This window comes from Panthera uncia, chromosome F1 (genome assembly GCF_023721935.1).
Source record: "Panthera uncia isolate 11264 chromosome F1, Puncia_PCG_1.0, whole genome shotgun sequence".
Taxonomy (NCBI): Eukaryota; Metazoa; Chordata; class Mammalia; order Carnivora; family Felidae; genus Panthera; species Panthera uncia.
The window spans coordinates 33,752,416-33,774,422 of record NC_064813.1 but is presented as its reverse complement, the minus strand read 5'-3'; the positions used below and the strand labels follow the sequence as shown (position 1 = coordinate 33,774,422).

Here is a 22,007-nt window from a genome sequence, read left to right as displayed (position 1 = left end):
TCTGTTTGGTTCCACTGTCCCCTGGGGGGTTGTAAGAGGGGTTTGCTGCTCTGAGGCTTGTGGCTTGTCTTCTCATTATGCTTTTCACTTACCCCAGAGGGCTTGGGTGACTCCCAGATGGTCCTGATGGCAGTTAAACACAGACTAAGAGGAAGTGGGATTAACTCTCAATACAGGAGGTACAATTTTGGCATAAAGAATAGCTCCTGACAGATAGTATCTTTATAGGATGTTCGGTGAGCAACGGTGGGACATTTGGGGAATGTGAGAATTAGCACACAAGAGGCTAAGGCTAAGGATATGGGCTTTGGAGCCAGTTTGCCTGGATTCTACCCCCTCCCCCCCAGATCAACTGCATACTAGCTGTGTCCCTTTGGGCAAGTTACTTAGTCTCTCCGAGCCTCAGTTTCCTCAACTATAAAATGGTGAGGATAGTGACATTACCCTACCTCATAGGGCTATTATAAGGATTAAATCAGTTAGTACTTAGAAAATGGGTTTTAGGCCCTTATGATAATAATAATAATGATGATGACTCTTCGTGTTATTATTCTACTCCAAAAAAATGGAAAAATCTGGACAAGTCTTAGCTGTATCGGGCGGTGCACATGTGATCTTGGGGCTGGATTAATGGCTCTCTGAAGGCAGGGACCATGTTTTATTCATTGAGGTATTCTACCTGTCACATGGTATATTTTAAATAAATATTTGCGGTGTGCAATAATGCCTGGAGACAGAGAGACAGGCCAGGAGTGTCAGCCAGGGCTGCCTCTGTCAGAAGGCCGTGTGGCCATTTCTCCCGACAGCTTCATCCCTGGCTGGAGGCTCTCTGCCCAGTGTGGCAGGTGGGCATGGTGACGCCTGCACGCAGGAGCGTCGGGCTGTCACCGGTGTCACATGGGAACACGCTGTCGGGCCCGGTGCTTCTCCAACCAAGTAGCCACCGAGATACAAGATGCCACAATCCCACAATCTGGCACTGATTCCCACCAAACTCCCCGCCCCCGCCCAAGCCCCTCCCCTCTTCCTTTCCAGGCACATAATGGATCTAAATATGAATGCTGTCAAAGAAAAGAATTATTGAGGTTTAAGTGAATCCTTAAGATAGCTCTAAAGTGAGCTCTTGACTGGAGCCTTTATCTCATTGACTCACTGAAATGGCTCTTTTTTATCATACTATTTATGGCAACAGTCCTAACAGAGATAAATAGCCTTGGAGACAATAACAGACTTGCAAGAGCAAGGCATACAGAAGAGACAGGAAGGTTTCAAATCCCCCCAGACCCAGAGCCTCTTCAGCAATCTCCCTTGGCCTCTGCCTCCGTTCAAGTCCAGCGGGTGGGCCTGGGAACTAGAATGGGCCCATCGTCTGCTTCCCGTTACCTAGGCCGGCCGCCAGTGGCAGGTGGGAGGGCACTGCGGGGGCGTGGGTGACCGTGAGAAAGATCTAAGGGGAGAAAGCTCTGGAAAGAGACAGGAAGAAGCTTGTTCTGGAGTGCTCCTGGTAAGCAGAGGTGCCAGAAGAAGAGATGTGCCCATAGGTGGGAGGGACTGATTGTCTACCACAGGTAGAGGACAGAGGAAATCACAGGGAATCCTGATGTGGCTCGGCCCTTCTAGAAGCCACAGCCTACCCAGACAGGAGCATGACAGGGGTGGTGTGCGGCCACCGGGAGACTCAGGCACTGTGGTAGATCAGTGGCCTCCGGCACAGGCTGGGGAGCACGGTTGTCCGTGTTGTTGAATAAATGATGATCCCCCATCTGTAAAGGGGTGTGTTCTGTGTGACAAGTGCACCGGCAAAGAAGCGGGGAGGGCCAGGCAGGGGGCAAGGTGCGGATGGTGTGGCTGCACGCCCACAGCACAGGGAGAGGACAGGTAGTCTAGGACACTTCCACAGAGCGGGGGCAGCTGGCAGGTTCTCCGGAGGAATCAACCCTGCTGGTGGGAGATTCAGCTGGCTGGCCGCTCGGCCTCACGGAGGGGAAACAGTTTTAGCCGCCTTTGCCACTCCTGGGGCGTCGGAATCTGTACCACTTGTCTGACCTGAATGGTGACTCCCTCACTGCCTGGGTTCTGGTGAGAGCATCGTGTGAGTGTGTGTGTGTGTGTGTGTGCGTGTGCGTGCGCGTGCGCGTGCGAAACTTCTGGAGGAGTCTCTTACCTCCAAACCCAAGCAGGGAACCCAGTATTTGTGGGCTCAAATCCAGTCCGGATTTTGCATCTGTGAGGCGCCCGCTTCCCTCCCTCCCTCCCTCCGTAGCCCTCGCAACACCTGCTGCAGAGGCTGGAAGCCAAGAGCTATTGTGCAGGACCCTGAACTCTGGCCCCCCGCCTCCGCCTCCACCCCAAACCCGGCACATTTCATGGAGATGCTTTGCTGGCTGGCACGAAGCCACAGAGCTTCCAGCTCCATTGGGGAACAGAATTCCTGGCCAGCTCCCCCCTTTGGGTTGTCACCCTATTCCCTCCCTGGGGGCTCTTGGAATTAGGAAGTTCAAGTGTGATTTTGCATTTCTATGGAGCTGGGATTCTACTGGCAGGGATGCGTCTGAATAGGGGTGTGAGGCAAGATAGAGTGAGGTGCAGACTTCTCCAAATCTTGAATTAATGAGGCCAGAAGGGTCCTCCCAGAGGTTCAGAGCTCATGATAACTATTTTGATTCGGAGAGCCTATTCTGGGCTTCCGTATTTCCAAAACATTTATTATTTCATTGAATCCTCACGGTTTACCTTCCAGGTAGGCATTATTCCTATTCAGCACCGGGAAAGTGGAGGCCCAGGGCAGTCAGTGCAGCATGCACAGACACACAGCGGCGCGCTGGAATCCGGGTTCCCTCACCCTAGCGCACTGCCATCTGCACGCTGACGGCAGGAGGCACCTCGTTCAGGGTGCACCGAGGAGGTCCTCGGGGGTTCTCCACCCGCCCTCGTGAGTTCTGCCCGTACCACTACCCTTCCCCGTGTTGACAAGGTGCAGCTTCAGAGAAGCCAGGAGGGCAGAACTCGGACATGAAAGCAAGGCAAAGGCACTAACACTGGGAAGGAAGGACCCCCCGCCCTTGGCCTCTCTTCCTGCTCTCCAACCTCGATGAGAATTACTGGAAATTCCCCTCTCCCCACGCAAGCCACTGTCACAGCCTCATCAACCCTCCCAGGAAAGCACCTGGTGGTCTACACCCCGGGCCCTTTTTCGGAACGCTCCCCAACTTACATGTTGTGCAAAGCACACCAGCCGCAGTGAGGGTCCCCCGAGCTCAGACACTCCCCACAGGTCGTGTACTGTTCACAGGACTCCACGGGGACCCTGGTGATCTGGCAGAGAGACGAAAGAGAGCACGGTTAGATCAGGTAAGGATGACACCTACCCACACCTGCAAGGTCACTGCCCCGAAAGAGGTGACGCTAGGGGATAAATCCATGGCCGTTCTGTGTTCTCATCTGTGCGCCTGGTGCGGGGCGGGCGGGGGGGCGGGGTGTGTGTTTCTGGGGCGGAAGACGCAAGGCTGCTTCTTGCCATCGCCAGAGGCAGCAGCAAATCGTCCTGCGTCCTTCTGCCTGCCACCAAAGTCCTTCTGCCTGCCACCCAAGTCCGTGCGGGAAATGGGCTTGCGGTAAGTGCTGAAAATGGTTAACTCTGCTGAAAGCCTATTGAGTGCCACCAACTTGTCTCTGAAGGGCTTTCAGCTGGGCTTGGGCTGAGACATCCTGCCCGCACAGAAAAATTTATAAAGGGAGAGAAGGAGAAACTTTTCCTATCAAATAATATTCATTGCATGGCAGTCTCTTTACAGCCAACCAAACATACCACCTGGATCCAATTATCCCATTCTCTGATGTCTGCATTCAGTTTTTCTAGTAAATCTCGCATCCTTTGAAAAGGCTGGCTACATGGGAACATCCGCGGAGATGAGCTGCCTGCCTGATTCCGCCTTGCTGGGGAAAGTGACAATTTACCGACCAAGCCCCTGTCCCCCCACTCCAAGGGTGTAGCCCCAGCGAACTCCTGCCAGCTTCCCCAACAGGGACTTGAGCCAGGCCTGTTTGGACCGGGCACCTCCACCTGTCCAGCGTGTGTGACACTCAGGCCAGGTAAGGGGGCCAGAGGACAGAAGTCCTCCATTTGTCACGCTAAGTACCACCCCTGGCTGGGGCAGCAGGGCTGCTGGGCTGCGAAAACCACTGGCCGGGCTGGGGATAGGTTGTCCTCTGTCGGGGTACAGAGGTCCCCCCCCACCGGATGCGTGATCTCAAGTACAAATGAGAGCCAGTGTCCTATCGCACGGTGCTCTGCCTCTGGCAGAGGGACAGAGGATCTGCGAAGGCACTTTCACAGCATCATCCTGAGAGGCTTGGGATACATCTAACGTGCTTATCTAGCAAATGTTTATCAGAAGTCATTAGAGGGAGGCTCGGGTGCCAGGTGAGAGAAGTGCCAGCCATCAGGGCATAGATCCTGCCCCGCAGAGCTCAAGTCCGGGGGGAGCTTGTCACTGCAGAGATGGAACTCCTCACATGGGACGGGGGTGAACTTATAGGCGGGGTGCAGGGTACAACCTGTTTGGAGAAGGGACCACTGGGATAAGCGGGAGTCAAGGGTAGTAGTGGGCCCACGCACAGACCCAGAAGGGCAGCGCGAGAAGTGATCATCACGAGCAAAAGTAATCGTGGGTAAGTTCAGCATAACTCAAGGGTGTACCCCGGATGGGCCGGGGTGAGACGCAAGGGGGGTGCACTCGGGGGCCAGTAGATGAAGGGTCTCGTGCACCAGCTCCCAGGAAGCGTCCTTTCTATGTTGGGTGTCCCTCCTTCCTACTACCTCATAACACCTAAGAGTCACATGACAAGGCTTTCCTAGAAGTGAGTGGCATAATCAGCTCTAAACATTCCTAACCTCCTTTTAGTAACAAAAATATAGAGGGGCGCCTGGGAGGCTCAGGCTATTAGGTGTCCGATTCTTGGTTTTGGCTCAGATCATGATCTTGTGGTTCGTGGGTTCGAGCCCCGCGGCTGCTTGGGATTCTCGGTCCCTCTTTCTCTGCCCCTCCCCCATCACGCTTGTGCACTCTCCCTCAAGATAAATAAATAAACTTAAAAAAAAAAAAGAAATGCAGGAAGGATAATCGTAAAGCCTTGCAATTCAGTTGAAAACACTGGTAGTGTAAGTGGAGGCTGGTCTGAAATAGCTCCTGTGTACCCGACCTGAGGGTTTGCATCGACTCGATGCCCAGCGTGCCCTGACGGGGTGATATAAGAGCTCAAGGGGCTAATTTGTTCATGGGCTGCAGAAATAATGTCAGGATGGAGACAGGCCACCCCACTCTGGGGACTTCCCAGCTCAGGCCTCTGCTCCAAGAGCGGCGTTGTTCAACCGGGTAGATCCTTCCCGGAAGAGTGGCTAGGATGCGGTCTGATCTAGATGCAGCATCCAAGGTACAGCTTATGGATCTGGGATGTTTATTTAGAGGTGGCCGTGGAGGCGGTTTCCCAATGTTCGGAGGACGGCGATGTGGCCGCAGGACGACTCATGGGTAAGAAGTTTCAGGAAAGCCCAACTTAGGAAAGTCAAGGCTGTCCAATAACGCAAAGCCCTCACTTCCGGAAGGGACTCCCGTCACTGGGATGCGTAAGCAGAGTCAAGGTGACAGGTGTCTGGAAGGCTGTGAAAGCCATTGCTGCCCTCCCTCCGAGGGAGGCCGCATTTGTCCTTCGATTCCGATGTTTGGGATTTGATTTCCCACGGTTTACCTAACTCCTCCCCGAGACTGTTAGGATTTCTGCCCTGAACGACTTGGTACAGTTAAAAGCGAATATCCAGCCATTGCCACCAGCCACCCACCAGCCACTGGCATCACACTGCCTTAAGAAGCAACCCTTCCCCCCTGACTCATGGCCTGTGATTCCTACAAGGAGCACCCTTCTGGAAGGTACCTGCCAGGCACTCTCCTAGTGTGCCTCTCCTGGGCCTGAGGCTCTCAGCCCTTCAGGATATCTGTGACCCCACTGCCTGGGATGGCTTCCGCCCGCCCCCTCCAGCCCGCCCTCTGAGGCCTGAGCGCAGCAACCCAGCGCCCAGCCTCCCTTTCTTGGGTTTCGGGATCTGCGTGAGTGATGTCTGCATCTGGCTGGAAATTAAAACAACTGTCTGCATTGCATTCGGCCCGTCTGTCAAAACACAGCCCGGCTCTCAGCAGCTGGGAAAGGGGGCCCTGAATGGGAGCAGTGTCCCCAGCAACAAAGCCCACTTTCACGCCAAGTGCCACGGAGATAGTGAGAACCCTGTTCTTCTCCAAACATGAAACCAAGAGCACAACTATTTTTCCTGTTTCCTGGGCCCTCCTGGTGGGAATTTCTCTCTTTTTTTGTAATGCACTGAGTGGAAGAGAGAAGTGAAACAGGAAACTTATGGGGGGGGGGGCGGTTTAAGACTCGAATGATGCCCTCCTCAAAGATGTAATAGCCGTGCACAAACCAGAAGCCAGAAATGTCACAGGGACCGGGAGGAGACCCTCAACGTGACATGTTTCTGTGGGTTCTCTGTCTTTGCTACGTTCATGTGCTTCTATATTCATTCATCAACCGATACTCACGGACCACATCCTACATACAGGCCAGCACTAGGCACTTCGGGGTAATGAAAACAACAGCCGCAGTAAAACACAGCCATCACCTTCAAGTTGCAAACAGACTAGCAATAAAACAAGCAAACAAACAAACCAACCCCAAGAAAGTGATGTGTGTTCTAAGAGAGGCATTGCAAGAGAGCTGAGGGAATTCAGAGCAAAGAGAAAATACTTTTACGTCTTCTGGGTCCAATGCGATAGCCACTCTCTCTTGCGGTTATAAGCATCTGAAATGTGGCTAGTTCAAACGGAGATGTGCTATCAGGACACAATAAACCCTGCGTTTTGAGGATTTTTGTATGGAAAAAAAAAGGAAAATATCACATTAATAATTTTTTATTGAGATGTTAAAAAAATGAAAAATTTCAAATATTGGGTTAAATTAAATCGATGATGAATGTCACTTCTTTCCCTCTTACTTTTAAAAATACAGCTACTAGGGGCGCCTGGGTGGGTCAGTCGGTTAGGCGTCCGACTTCGGCTCAGGTCATGATCTCGCGGTTCATGGGTTGGAGCCCCGCGTTGGCCTCTGTGCTGACAGCTCAGAGCTTGGAGCCTGCTTTGGATTCTGGGTCTCCTTCTCTCTCTGGCCCTCCCCCACTCCTGCTCTGTTTCTCTCTCTCTCTAAAAACATAAATAAACATTAAAAAATTAAAAAATATATATAGCTGCTAGAAAAGTTACAATTGTACACAGAGCTTGCCCTTGTGGCTTGTGTTTTATTTCCATGGGGCGGTGGTGCTCTAGAAGGGGGTCCCAAGCAGGCTTTGTGAGAAACAAGGCACGTGCCCGGGTCCTGAAGGGTGACTAACATTGACGCAGATGAAGAACGTTCCAGGCAGGAAGACCCCTGTGCAAAGGGGAAGCAGAGTTTCTTCAGAAAACCTTGTGTGAGAGCAAGGGAGCACTGGGTAGAAATCTGGAAGGGCAGGTGTGGGTTCAGCTGGAAAGGAGGGAGAAGACCACAGAACTGGGGACATATGAAGTCTCTGAGCTCTCCAGCCTGCCACCTCTCAGCCAGGAGAACGTCCTCCAGAAAGAGGTGGCCCTGGACCTCTCTCAAGGAGCAATGACTCTCGATGCGGGGTCCTGGACCCAGCAGTGCTGGCACGACCTGTGAGCTTAGGAGACAAGAAGATCCAGAACCCGCTGAGTCAGAAACTCTGGGATGGGGCCTGAGAAATGGTTCTGACAAGCTCTCCCACTGATTCTCCTGTCCTAGAGACTGCGAACCACTGATAACAGATAACCTTGCTCCTTGGGGGAGGCTTTTGAAACGTCAGGTCCCAGGGCCAGGAAGAAATGGGTTAGAACTCTGCCTTGGGGCTGTGGAAAGGAAGAGGCCCGATTGAGGGGGAGGGGGAGAGGGAGCGGGGGAGAGGGCACTGCTTAGCGTCCAGGGAGAAATTGCCCCTAAGAATTTACTCTGAGTCTATAGAAGCCCTAAAGGACCAAGGTCGAATCCCTGATGTCTGGGTGCGTCACCCTGCCTCCCAGGTGACAGGCACCCTGCTCTGGGACCTGGTGGCTGGGGTGGGTGGGGCAGGATGGGGTGGGGCTGGGAGTTGTTTCTGGAAGCTTTAAGAAGGAGGGAGAGCTTTCTCCTGGAGAGCGTCCACTGAGTCAGGAGGCAGTTTATCAGGACTGACTCAGAGTTTAATGGGACACTCTGTGATGCTTTAATTAGTGTTTGTTTATTATGATTGCATTTTAATTACGCCTGAGGCTCCCCCGCCCCCTTCGCTGAGTGCTGGGATCCCGGGGTAGCTGGGCTGGGAGGTGAGGGTGGCAAGAAGAAGCCTACAGTCGGGAGAACGCCCTTCCCCTGACCCCTCCGCCGCCTTCTCCCAGCGAACCCAGAGCTGCTTCGGACCCATTCGGCCCTCACACTCCACATTCTTTTCTGCTTGATCTTATGTCTTGTAATTATACCTCTAATGAATATAACTGTCCTATTAAGTCATTTACTTAAGAAATACTCTTAATTAAAGGTGACTCATACTGCGTTCTTGGCTCCTCTGGCCCTGGGGCCCCGCATCTCTAGTGCCTTCCATGGCCTGATTCAGTGGGGTTGGAGGACTCTGTGGGAAGGGGTCACCGGGGATGTGCAGAGTTTGGGGTGGCTCCCCTCACTCTCCCTCTTTCCAGCACAGTGTGTAGTCCACAAGTTGTGAGGCCCTGTGAGGGACATGATATCAGATTATTACTGGCTGTGGGGACAAGTCACTGAGAAAATGGTGGAAACCAGCCTCATGCTTGAAGATCTTGAAGAACATGGCAGACCTGCGGGGCCTGGATCACCCAAGGTGAGGCCAGGAAGGCCTCTGAGGCCCTGGACAGTGACTTCCTCAGGTGCAAACACATCATCACTCTTCAGTGACAAGTGTTCTCCAATGGCGGACAGAGGAACCAGATCCCTTTGCCAAGCGAGCTTGGGGACAGAGAAACCATGTTTCTGCCATCCTGTGTGGACACCTGGAAGGAGCTACATGGTTCTGAGAACCCAGATGCGTCTGCTGGAGAAGCACCCGAGTCGAAGGAGCACAAGACATAGGATTTTGACAACGGATTGTGCCTGGGTCCCTGTGGTCCTTAAACATTTACTGAGCACTGTGCTGACAGGTCAGAGCCTGGTGCCTGCTTTGGATTCTGTGTCTCCCTCTCTCTCTGCCCCTCCCCAACTTGTGTTCTCTCACTCTCTCTCTCTCTCAAAAATAAACAAATAACCTTAAAAATTAAAAAAAAAAAAAAAGTGAACTCTGTTGGGCACTGGGGCTCTATAATCTTTGCCTTGCTGGGTTTGTTTGAGGACAAACCAAGGAAACAGATAATCTCAATACAATGGGATAGATGTCACAATAAAGGTATAATCAAGATGCAGTCATTGCTCAAAGGCCAGAGAGCAGAGGTCCGCCTCAGGGGCCATGGCGTCCAAGAGGCTTCCAGGATTCCTAAGCAATCGTGCATAAGAGACACAAGACAGCAGGAGGAAGTAAGAAGCTGTTCTCCAGGCTGGGGGAGCCCCTCAGAGAATGAGCATTTAATCCCCTGCCCTCCTGGAATCTGCTGCCCCCTGCCAGATGGTACACCTGTCCCCACACGTGTCCCCAGCCTCCTGACACAAGGAAAGAAACAGAGGCCTTCTCAGTGGCCGGGAGCCAGGTGGCGGGGGTGGGAGGTGACGCGGCCTGGCTGGAGCATGCAGTTGGCCTCATCCACAGCCTCCTGGTCCCCAGGGCCTGGCCAAGCGCACAGCGCAGCAGCTGAAGCACAGCTGCCTCCCTGAGCCTCATTCTTTCCTTTGCGCCTTCTCTCGGTGGTCCCACCAGCCGACCCTCTCTCCCCTTCCAGTTAGTAGGGTCTCAGACCCACCTTCTCCTTTCCCGCCAATCAAAGCTGTTTTCCAGCAAAGAGCTGACGCTCTTTTACATCCACAGCTGCAGGCAGGCTGAGGAGAGCCCCGGCCAGGCCTGGGGTGTGGACCCAGATCCCTGGTGCCGTCCCCACAGTGCCCGGGGGAGGGTTCCAGCTTTTCAGAGTGCTTTCACACACTTGATCTCACTTGATCTGCACAACTCCCCAGGGAGGAAGCCAGGTTAGGCATTGTTATGTATTATGATTTCCATTTGATCCACCAGGAAATAGAGGCCCCCGGAGGGCTGGCTTAGCCCTGGGCTCGGTCTTGCAGTGACTGGCAAAGTGGCCAGCTGGAGAGTCCGCCATTGCCAGAGTTGGGGGACGTACCGTATGGGACCTTTTCCTAAGCTTTTTTTTTTTTTTTTAGATATTTATTTATTTATTTTTGAGAGGGAGGGGGAGAGAGAGAGAGAGAGAATGAGTGGGTGAGGGGCAGAGAGAGAAAGAGGGAGACAGAGGATCTGAAGCAGGCACCGCACTCTCAGCAGCCAGCCTGACGTGGGGCTCAAACTCACGAACGGGGAGATCATGACCTGAGCCTAAGTTGGACGCCTAACCGACTGAACCACCTAGGCGCCCCTGTAAGGGATCCTTTTGAGGATGAGGAGGGACGGCAGGTTCTGGGGGCGTTCCAATAGATGACGTTTGAGGTAAGGTCAGAGCAGGGTTCAGGAGGCAGGAAGCAAAGCCGGGGGCAGGTGGGCCTTTGCTTCTCTGTCCCCACAGTTCTTCGTAGCTTGCTGGCACCCCTAGTTGTTCACTGGCGGATGTATGGGTGGGCGGGGGGGAGTCTCTCTTCACAGGCTTTCCCCAAATCCCAGCAGCCCTGGGGCCACGGGTACAATCAGTCTTGGGAGGCCTGAGTGCTTGGGGCTCTGTCCTTCCCTTCACTCCAGATGGGGCCAGGGTTCAGAGACTTCACAGGGAGAGGGACATGGGCAGCCGGTCAGAGAGGCCTAACCCAGTGGCCAGCCCAAGCCACAGCGGACCCTCCAGGGACAAGATGGGCTGCACCGGCTCCTAACAACCTCCTATCACCCACAGTTCTGTAAGTTTCCACGGAAAAACACAAGTTGTGTCTCCTGTCCTTTACAGGTAAAGAGCTAATTGTCGACTGGATGCCTGAAACCTCATCTTCATCGAAAACTCCCTACTGCGAGTGGGTGGGGGTAGAGGCACGGGATCCCCTCCTTGGATCTTCTCCCCAAGGATGGAGGGGTGAGGAAGTGATAAGGACTGAGGTCTCCTGCTGATGGCTGGCAGGCTCCTGGCTGGCATCACCCTGCTCTGAGCCGGGAAGTTGGCTGAGTTTGTGGAACAGAATGAAGCAGCAGGAATAATAATAACGATGGCTTTCATTTATCCAGTGCCTAGTGCACGCCAGGCACTTTGGGTAGATTATCTCATTTAATCCTATGCCAGCTTTGCAAGCTAGGTGTTCTTAGGCTCACTTTACTTATTAGAAAACAGTCTCAGGTTAAATAACCTGCCCAAGGTCACGTGCCCTGCAGGTGGCAGAACAGAACTGGAGTCCAGGTTTGTCTGAGTCCCAGGTTGAGGTAGTAAGGTCTGGAGACAGGCAGCACGGAAGACGAAGCACCCCCCTCCCCCCACCTCCTGAAGTTGCCCCAAGAGCTGGCTGTCAGGGACCCCTTTCGTTGTCCTAGAAATCAGGTGCCAGCCGCGGTGCTTAGCCATACCCTTGGACACTGCAATTGGAGACAGCCCCCGACTTACAATGGTTCGACTTGAGATTTTTTGACTTTAAGATGGTGTGAAAGCGATACGCATTCAGCAGAACCCGTATTTGGAATTTGGAATTTGGATCTTTTCCCAGGCTAGCAATATGTGGTACGATGCTCTCTCCTGATGCCCCGCGGTGGCAGCGAGCACAGCGCCCAGCCAGCTACGTGATCCTGAGGGTAAACACCCGACATATTTAGAACCATTCTGTACCCACACAACCGTGCTGGTTTTTTTTTTATTTAAAAAATTTTTTTTTAATCTTTATTTATTTTTGAGAAAGAGAGACAGAGCGCGAGTGGGGGAGGAATAGAGAGAAAGGGAGACACAGAATCTGAAGCAGGTTCCAGGCTCCGAGCTATGAGCACAAAGCCCGATGCGGGCTGGAGCTCACAAAGCATGAGATCATGACCTGAGCCGAAGTCGGACGCTCAACCGACTGAGCCACCCAGGCGCCCCACAACCGTGCTGTTTTTGACTTTCAGTACAATATTCGATCAATTGCATGAGCTATGCGACACTTTATTGGGAAATAGGCTTTGTGTTCGATGCTTTTGCCCAACTGTAGGCTAACATAAGTGTTCTGAGCATGTTTAACGTAGGCTAGGCTGAGCTACGACGTTGGCTAGGTTAGGTGTATTGAATGCATTTCAAGTTAGATGGGTTTACCAGGACGTAACCCCCTCCTAAGACCAGGAAGATGTGTGCATTCACCCACACGACCACTGCATGCCTCGTAGCTCATTTTACTCTCCTGTTTGCTAGCAACAGTTCAGATGGTGAATCTGGAACTACCAGATGCAACAAAAGTTCGTCAGAGATCGATCAGAGAAAAGATCGTCAGAGAGTCAAAGGGAAGAGAGGCTGGTGAAGGTTGAGGATCCCCTGCTAGATTTTTCTTCAGGCTGGACAGGACCAGCACAGTAATGGACGGGGTTCTGAGGGGCTTGCGCATTTTCCATCCCCAGCCTCCTAGGAATGTCCCGGAGCCCCTCAGCACAGCCCTCCGCACGGAGGTGTCAGGGGCTCTTCAAGCCTCCATTCTCTTACTTTTAAAATGGAGACAACAATACCTGCTCTTCAGGGAGCATAGCACCTCTGAGCTCACGTTTTCAGCTTTGATCATTCCTACGAATCAACTCGCCGGTAGTTAATGTGAAGCACTCACTATGGTTTGTTCCGAGTGTTAGATCCCGTTCTTTAAAAATCAATAGCCACCTATGAGACCTCCTTGAATCCTTATAAAGTAAACACCAGCCCAGCCTCCTGCCTGTGCTCTGAGCTGTGAACAGTCACGTGATCAATATCATTAAGAAAAAGGAGGCACCACCCCCAGAAAACCAGCTAGAGGTTCCGGAGCCTGTGATTGCAACTAAAGCCACACGGAACCTTCTGGCCACGAGCTGACCCTGGGGCTATCTCCTAAGAGCTCCTGACACTCTGGAGACCTCGAGCGGAGTGGAGTTCAAAGAGAAAATCTATTTTTAATGACTTGGGGGAGAAGAGTGGAGTGGCTGAGTAATTCAGAGTAATTAAAGCTATCTATCACTCAGAGAGTGGAATCCAAAGTTGGTTGAACTTTTCAATGACAGTTTTTCTCTCCTCATTCACAAAACTCAGCAGAGACTTATGCGGGAGACAAAGGGGAAAGGGTGGTGGGAAAAGAAACTTCTGGCCCCTAACAGTGACGACATTTATCCTTTTGAAGAACACTAAAGCAACGGCCTCTTGCCTTCTCCTGGATCCTTTTTTTTTTTCTTTTTCCAGGTAGAGGCCATATTTTGTACCGGCTAAGAAGGCGTTCTCTGAAGAAGACAGTCCTCAGTTTCAAAGCCAGTGCCTGTGCTTATCGGCGATATGACATTAAGTTGTCAGCTCTCCTTATGCCTCCGTATTCTCCTCTGTAAGATGGTGACAATAATGATATCAACTTCACAAGGTTGTTTGGGGGTTTCTGCAACACCTGTATACAAAGAGCCTTGCACACAGTCGGTGCTAAATAGTGGTAGTTATCATGCTCTGTCTTTATTTGCAGACCCCACTGAAGGTGGCAGTGTTCGCATGGGAAAGCTGCAAAGGGCGGGCACCCAGGCTCCGCACTCCTGTGCTGAGTGACCTTGAGCAAGCCACCTCGCCTCTTCGGGCTGAGACCGCTGGTCTGTCATACGGGGAGAATTATGTGTGCCCTTTGCAGGAAGAGCAGTGCAGCCACTCAAACTATTGTCCTTAGGAATGACAGAATCCCTACCTGAGGCCAAAGTGCACTGAGACTCACGCTCCTCTGCTGAAAGAAGTCAAATCAAGCTTAGTCTCCTAAGGATCAAGGTAAAACACTGGCAAAAAAAAAAAAAAAAGTACAAAGAGGGCAGGAAACTCAATGGGCAAAGTAGATATTCCAGACGCCATACCATATTTTCTTAGGTAGGAGCTCTGGGCCAGAAATACGAGGGGAGTGGACGTAGGGCCTTTCTAGTTCTTATTTTCGGAAGGATCTACAAAGAGGCAGAGATGTAGAGACTATGTTGTCTCCATGACAACCGTGGGTTTATTCCGTTAGGGAAAGCAGGTGGGATAGGAAATACAGGACGAGTGGGTTGGAGAAATGGGGCCTAAGAAATAACTTTAACAGATATCCCCCTGGGATCCAGATGCCTGGTATGACCCAGGTCCCACAGAGTTCCCCATGGAGTCAACATCAACTGCTCTACTCCAAGAGGGGAAAGGTGATGAGGGCAAGGGAATGGGGTAACGAGGCAGGGATGCCACGGCATTCACCCATTCCTGTCCATCCATTTCACATTTCCACCTGCCCAGGTGGTTCCACTGAGGCCCCTGGATGCACAGAGCCCAAGAATAAGCTTACCACACGGAACCTGATTTTAACTAAGAGCTGGGCATCTGCCTTGCAGGCCCTGGCCTCTAGGTTCCAGCCCCTCCAGTTCTGCTCCCCCTGCCTTCCAGTTACCCGCAGAGCAAGACCAGAGGGTCTGGAGCACCAGTTAATTCCAAATTCTCTTTGAAGCCTCTATGGTGCATAAGCTTGGGAAAGTGAGATTTGGGGTGGGAATCATCAGGGCCCAAGAAGAGGCTAGTCAGGAATGGGAGTAAGAATACCTTTGCAGCCATCTGGGTAGAGGGTGGGTCCTACCTTTAGTGTTTTTGGGGGATGAGGACTCAGCGAATCTTTTTTTTAAAAAAAAGTATTTATTTTTGAGACAGAGAGAGACAGGGCATGAACAGGGGAGGGTCAGAGAGAGGGAGACACAGAATCCGAAGCAGGCTCCAGGCTCTGAGCGGTCAGCACAGAGCCCGACGCGGGCCTCGAACTCACGGAGCGTGGGATCATGACCTGAGCCGAAGTCGGATGCTTAACCGACTGAGCCACCCAGGCGCCCCTCAGAGAATCCTTCTATAAGAGGGAAGGTGGAGCCTTTAGGACATCGCTGCTCCTGAAGGGGATCCTAAGAATGAAATATTAGCTCTATGGTTGACATGTGGTAGCGCTACAAGAGCAAAGAGGAAGGGAAAATCACAGAGGGCTTCCAGGAGGCAGTGTTTTAGAACGATGGCCTCAGTGAAAAAAACCTAAAGAATACCAAAAAATTTAAAAATAAATAAATAAATAAATAAATAAATAAAAAACAACAAGAAAAATTGCCTCTTGGATGAAGTTTATAGTCCAAACCCCCCCCCCCCCCCCCGTGTTTGTGTCTTTTAACCTCTGCCCTCACCAGGTTGACATTTCCACTCCAGGCTCCCTCTGTCAGTATCAATGCCCACTCCCGCTAGGGCGGCCTCTCATGCTCTGGTCCCCCCTCCTCCTTAACTTTGCTTACACAATCCTGCTAATCAGAATGTCCTCCCCTCTTCTGATCACGTGCACATCCCCGGGCTTCCCCTCCTCCGTTCAGCCTTCCCAGATCAACCTCTATGATGTCTCTTTCCGAATTTAGAATCTGACTACCTGCCCAGTTGGCAGGACTCTAATACACTTTGTAAACTCTTCTTAGGACTCTATCTTTTTAGGTTACTCAAACGGTTCTGTTTTTTACTTCCTCGTATGAGATATCCCTCTACGCTCCAACTTCAGTTTCTTACACAGAATAGGTCTATAAATACCTGCTGACAAGCTAATCACACTTGCCCAGTGATCCAGGTTTTATTTTAAGCTTCTTAAGTAAATGTGCTAAGAATTATGCGAAGGTTCTCTAGGTGTGGCTGACGCCCCTGGCATTCTGCTGGGATCCATTAGGTGATGTGAAGGGTTTTTTTGTTTTTTTGGTTTTTTTTTTTCATTTTCTTTTTAAATAGACTTAATGTTTATAACCCAGCAGAAGTGCATGGTGTCCTGGAAAGGACATGACTGTTAAAGTTAGAAGAACTTGGTTCAGCCTCACCACGTACTCAGCTATGCTGGGTGAACCTCTTAAACTCTCTGAGCCTCAGTTTCCACATTTGTAAGTATTATCAGATATCAAAGCACCAAGGTCCCATGAACGCTGTAGGCTCACTAAGGTGGCTGACTATCACACAATTTTTCAGAGTTAAGTCTCAAGATTCTTCTGGCCTTCATCCTGGGTCCTGGTCCCAGATCAAAGAAATACAAGAGTCAAGGGATGAAAAGGAGGAGACATTGTGAGATTTTGGAGGAAGCCCTTGGCATCCTTTAATAGGACCCTTACGAGGAAAGCTTGAGATACATGCCCCAGACTGTAGCATGCCCCAGACTGTAGGGGACAGAGTGGACAGGGAATCCAGAGAGTCAGCTGGTGAGCTCTTGGGAGGCAGAGTGAAGGCAGGACCTTGGGGAGTCCTTGAGCACCCTCACCCTGGTGACAGTGGTAGACCAAGGATGGGCAAATGCTTCCTTGCACCAAATCCAGATGCAGTCACCTCGGGAAGGAGAGCTGGCCCGGAAGCATTTTGTGACCTGTCCAAGTGAAACCCCTGGAGCTGAGCTCTATGTGGAGAGAAGTGCTGGGAAATCAGGGCTGAGAGGAGAGGGCAGGAAACACTGCCCAACTGCCCGAACTTCAGCCAGAGGAGCTCAGCAGGGGGGTGTCCAAGGGCCCATGAAGGACCCAGCCTCAAAAGAGTCAGAAGCATTGGCCAGCCCTGAGAGCAGGAGGCTATCTTGTGACAATTCTAGTTCAAGTGCGAAAGGGTCTCTCTGACCCTTCCTCTCTGCTTCCTAGAAGGGTTCAGTAACAACAGCTCTGCTAGGGGAAGATAAGTGAGAAAAGGAGCAGAAACCCCCCTCCCACCCCTTGTGGCTCCCCATGGGGAGAGTGCAGGAGGCCCAGGCCACGGGATGGGGGAGATCTGAGCTTTGGTCAAGGTCAGAATTTTCTTCTGGTCTGGAACTGGACATTATAACTCTGAATTAAGACTGTGTTTGAGACCCGAAGGCCTTGATATTAATATCCAAGAGTGAGCTGATGAGCTGTGCAGGTATTGGACAGAGGCGAAGGGACCACAGGAGACAGAATAAAGCAGTGGGATTGGGTACCATCCCCCAACGCACTGGGGGACATGAGAATGCGAAGGACCGCATCCCCATCTCAACTGTCTTGGTGACAGTCACATGAAGTGAGAGCCACAGCACAGCCTGGTTCAGGACCAGGCTTATTATACACATCCGGGGGGAATTCCTTGTGTTACTACTTTTTTTTTTTTTTAATTTTTTTAACTTTAAAAAAAAATCTATTATTCAGAGATAGAGCATGATGCATGGGAGGAGCAGAGAGAGGGGGAGACACAGAATCTGAAGCAGGCTCCAGGCTTTGAGCTGTCAGCACAGAACTTGACGCAGGGCTCGAACCCACAAACCATGAGACTCGTGACCTGAGCTGAAGCCGGATGCTTAGCCACCCAGGTGCCCCTTCCGTGTGTTACTTCTGGGGACAAACTGATACCTTCCCGATAACGTGATTTGAAATAAAGAGAAGGCTCAGGGCGTCAACTCTCAGGTGGTTCCGCTGACCAGAATGTTCTGTCTGAAACCCTGGTGTCCTTCCAGGAAGTATACAGAAGGCGTGCCTTCTCTTTTTCAAGTCAAGTGGCTTGTGGGTCAACAGAATTTGAAAACTGCCCCACTGGGATGCCTCAGGAGACTCAAGTAAAGTCACTGAATGTGACATCCCAAGCTGGTCTAATGAAGATAAGGGTGTTGCCAGGAGCTGGCTCCCCGGTGAGAAGCCCTCTGGGTGCCCCTGCGTCCCCGCTCCCCCAGGCCACAGCTCAATCAATGGGGATTACGGCTCTAAACCTCCCCCCACCACCCTGCCTGGAGGGTGGTGGCGGGGAATGTTTGAATCTGTACTTTCCGCCCTGCTTTCCATTCCTGGCCTCCTTCAGTGGCTGCCTCAGATGTAACCAATGTCACGGAGCCGCTGGGGATAGAGAGGGGTGGAGGGGAACCTGAGGAAACGGATGAGAAACAAAAGATTCTTCGCCCCCCCCCCCTTTTTTTTAACAGGTGCTTAGGAAATTAATTAGAGCAAATAATCACCAAGTTGTCTGAGTCTCTATTTTATTGGGTGCATGCCGGGTCTGCTGGAAAAAAAAAAGGGGGGGGGGGAATTTTAAATAATTTTGGAGTTATAACTGATGTAATTAGGTGCTCAGTGAACACTTAGCATCGAGCTGTGCTTATTAAAATTACTGTTTTAATCAGAACATTGCTGGAGAATCATTAATAATACAATGGCTTGATTCCCTGGAACTCTAATTAGACCTGGACTTTTAACCACCTGAGCGTAATCTGGCTCCGTCTGGATGCGCACCACGGGTGATGCATTATCATTTCAGGGCATGTGGGGACAGAGCATCAATACTGCCATTTAGCGACTGCCTGAATGCTTTATTTTGGAGTGTGAGAGTATGTTGAGGAGGCTCAGGGGCACCGATGCTGAAAAGCTGGAGATGGAAGTGAAGGGGGTCAGCCAAGGGCTCGGGGTTGGAGGTCTTCAGGAAGGAAAGGCAGGAGATACTTGTCCCGCCGCAGGACATGCCTTATACATCGTTCCGCAGGGGGAGCAAGCAAGCCATAATGTCACAGACCCAGCTAAGGGCCGTTTCCCTTTCCCGTTTCCCGGGATGCTCTCTCTGCCTGTCATGCAAACCGAACGCGGGTCCAGACGGGTACAGCTCTAGTCCCAGGCCAAGCCGTGGTTATCGGAAATCCGATCGATCTTTAACTAAAAGTTAATCTGGTGAAGGGTTGGGACTGCTTCTTAAGTTTTCCCCAAACCCAGAACTCTGGGTCACCCTAGAGAGAGACGGTGAGATGGGCTGAGCTTTTCCAGAACTTTCCAGTCCTTACGGACATTTCGTGGTTAACTAGGTCCAAAGCTTGGAGGGAGGCTAGGGGGATGTGTTTGTGTCCCCTGAGCCGTTTGGCTGAGCTGGTGTTTGGGGAGCGGGATCACTGCCCCGGCTCTGAGTACAGAGCTTTGGTTTCTCCTTAGCGGGCGGCTCAGTTGTGTCAACATTGATTTGGCCCCCACTGGGGGCAGAGTCCTTGGATAGATGTCACAGGGGTGGCTGAGAGCAAAGGAAATGGAAACATGCTCTCTGCCCTCCTAGAGCTTGCTAGCTAGTTGGAAGGACATAACAAAGATGTGAAAACAAGATTTAGGACACTTAAAAGGCAGATACTGAGAAGGGAAAATTAAGCTGGAGTGGGGCAAGGGCACTCAGAGTTAAGTGGTGATCAGAACATGACGGGATTCATCAGAAAGGGGGTAAAGGCCTTCCGGAGGAGGACGTGGGGCCAGGAAGGGGAGGCAGCCTTCTCCGTGCCCTCATTAGCATTCTTCTGATTGCTACTGGAGGCCTTGAGACCACAGGCTTGAACTCTCTGAAGCTCCCTCTCTGGGCCATCTCTAGCCAGGTCAGCACAGTTTGTGCAACTGGAAAAAGGCGCCCCCTCTAGGCGCATGATTGCTGAGATGAGTGAGGACTCCTTTTCAGCCTCCACTTGCCGCTCAGTCAGATGCCTTTGTGGAGTACACAACCTGAACCATCATATCTGGCGGCCATGATCCCCAAAGTCTCTAGGGGAATAGAGAGTTGAAATGGATAGTGTGTCTACCGGTGTTTCAGCCTAGCTGAGCTAGAGATAGAATATTTTTTTAATGCTTGGTTTTTTATTTGGAGAGAGAGAGAGAGAGAGAGGGAGGCAGAGGGAGAGAGAGCACGTGTGCAGGGGAGGGGTGCAGGGAGAAGGAGAGAGAGAGAATCCCAAGCAGGCTCCTCGCTGTTAGCGCAGAGCCCGATGAGGGGCTTGATTCCATGAACCGTGAAATCACGACCTGATCTAAAACCAAGAGTCGGACGCTTAACTGACCGAGCTACCAGGTGCCAGAGACAGAATATTTTCAAGTGGTGAACCCAGTGCCTCTTACAAGCCCCGTCGGAGCTCGGTGCTCAAGAATTCCCGTACTTCTGAAAAAAGAGTGCTATGACACGCTCACGTGCCCCATCGCCCCATGGACTCGTGTTCTCACGCAAACACACTCGTGAACACAAACACACGTGCGTTCCACACCAACACACTGGCGCCCCCCCCCCCCCCCCCTTCACCCACACCCCCCCCCACCGCCCCCCCTGCCTCTCCTTAAAAACCCCCTTTGCCCCCCCCCCCCCCCCAACCCCCCGTTTTCCCCCCCCCCCCCCCCCCCCCCCCCCCCCCCCGCCGCCCCACCCCTGCACACAGCTGTGGGTCGGGAGAGCCTTCAGGAGCCGTCTCCTTCGGGGGTATAGTGAAGAGGGATTAGGGCCGCCCAAGATTAAACAGAGGAGTTAAAAATGACAAACGGACTTCTAAACAGGATTAGAGTCTTAATGAAAACCATAATGAATAGAAGCGCCACACAGATACCATCCATTAATGGCCGTAAATATCAGACCAACAGATGAGATTTCAGATACTGGAGTCCTGAACCCCATCAAATTACTTCTATTGTAATTCATCAATAAATAACCAAGCCCAGCCTCATATGTGAGGTCTTATCGTGCTTCAAAGAATAGACTCTGAGGCCAGACAGACCCAGGCGTGAATTCTGGCTTCGCTCCCGACAGGCGTGGGCATATGCTACTCTGCTTACGTGAGCCTCAGTTTCTTCATCTATAAAATGTGGATAATTATCCCCCTAACAGGGACGTTGTAGAGATTAAATCAAGTCCCGCGCAGCTCTAATAATAACTTTGAATAATATTAATAATTTATTATTACAGTTAGGATTAATTTTCGCTGTTATCTCTTGTTCCCTCCCCTCCTCAGCCTGCTGGGGTCAAGGAGAGCCAATTGGCTGGTGCGGGAGGGAGAAAAGGAAAAGGGAGAAGGGAGGGAGAAGGAATAGGAAGAGCAGGAAACTGAGGCAGGAACAGAGCAGGGAGAAGACAGGAAGAGGACAAGAAAATGAAGGGAGGAGGGCACATCTTCCGGATGCTACAGCCTGGCACGATCCCGGGTGGGCTGACCCTGCCCTCTAGGGGGAAGGTGAGGTTACGGAGTGGCCACACTGGTCCTGCCTTCCTAATATTTTTTGAATTAACCGCTTTATCGAGATAGAATTCACTTCTCATAAAATTCACCCACGCGAGGCGTACCATTCAACAGTTTTCAGCATAGTCACGGAATGGCACAACCATTACCACAGTCAATTTCAGAACATTTTCATCCCCTCCAAAAAGAAAGCCCACACCCGTTAGCAGTCCCTCCCCCTGCCCCTCTCTCCCACCCCCTGAGGATGGCTCCAGCCCTACGCGACCGCTAGTGGACTTTCTGTCTGTGTGGCTTTGCCTGTTCTGGGTATTTCATATAAATAGAAACATACAATATGAGGCCTTTTGTGGCTGGCTTCTTTCACTTAGTATAATGTTTTCGAGGTTCATCCGTGTTGTAGCATATATTAGTAACTTCTTAATTTTTTTTTAATGCTTATTTATTTTTGAGAGAGAGAGAGAGAGTGCAAGCAGGGGACGGGCAGAGAGAGAGGGAGACACGGAATCTGAAGCAGGCTCCAGGCTCTGAGCTGTCAGCCCAGAGCCCTACGCGGGGCTCGAACCCACGAACCGTGAGATCATGACCAGAGCCAAAGTCGGAAGCTTAACCAACTGAGCCACCCAGGCGCCCCAGGAGCCCCTTAAATTTCTTCATTCAAAGCCAAAAAGGTGAAGGAAGACAGCTTAATATACCCACACATAAGCAAGTGTTAT

The 22,007-nt window shown here is 51.5% G+C and overlaps 1 protein-coding gene across 1 annotated transcript in view; it reads right to left on the bottom strand.

Annotated features, from left to right (window-relative positions):
- PLXNA2 (plexin A2) overlaps positions 1–22,007 on the bottom strand; it is a 113,278-nt gene that overhangs the window by 71,237 nt on the left and 20,034 nt on the right. The window contains exon 2 of the mRNA XM_049634232.1: positions 3,215–3,315. Within this exon, the coding sequence (XP_049490189.1) occupies positions 3,215–3,315 (101 nt within the window). The remainder of the gene's footprint in view (positions 1–3,214; positions 3,316–22,007) is intronic.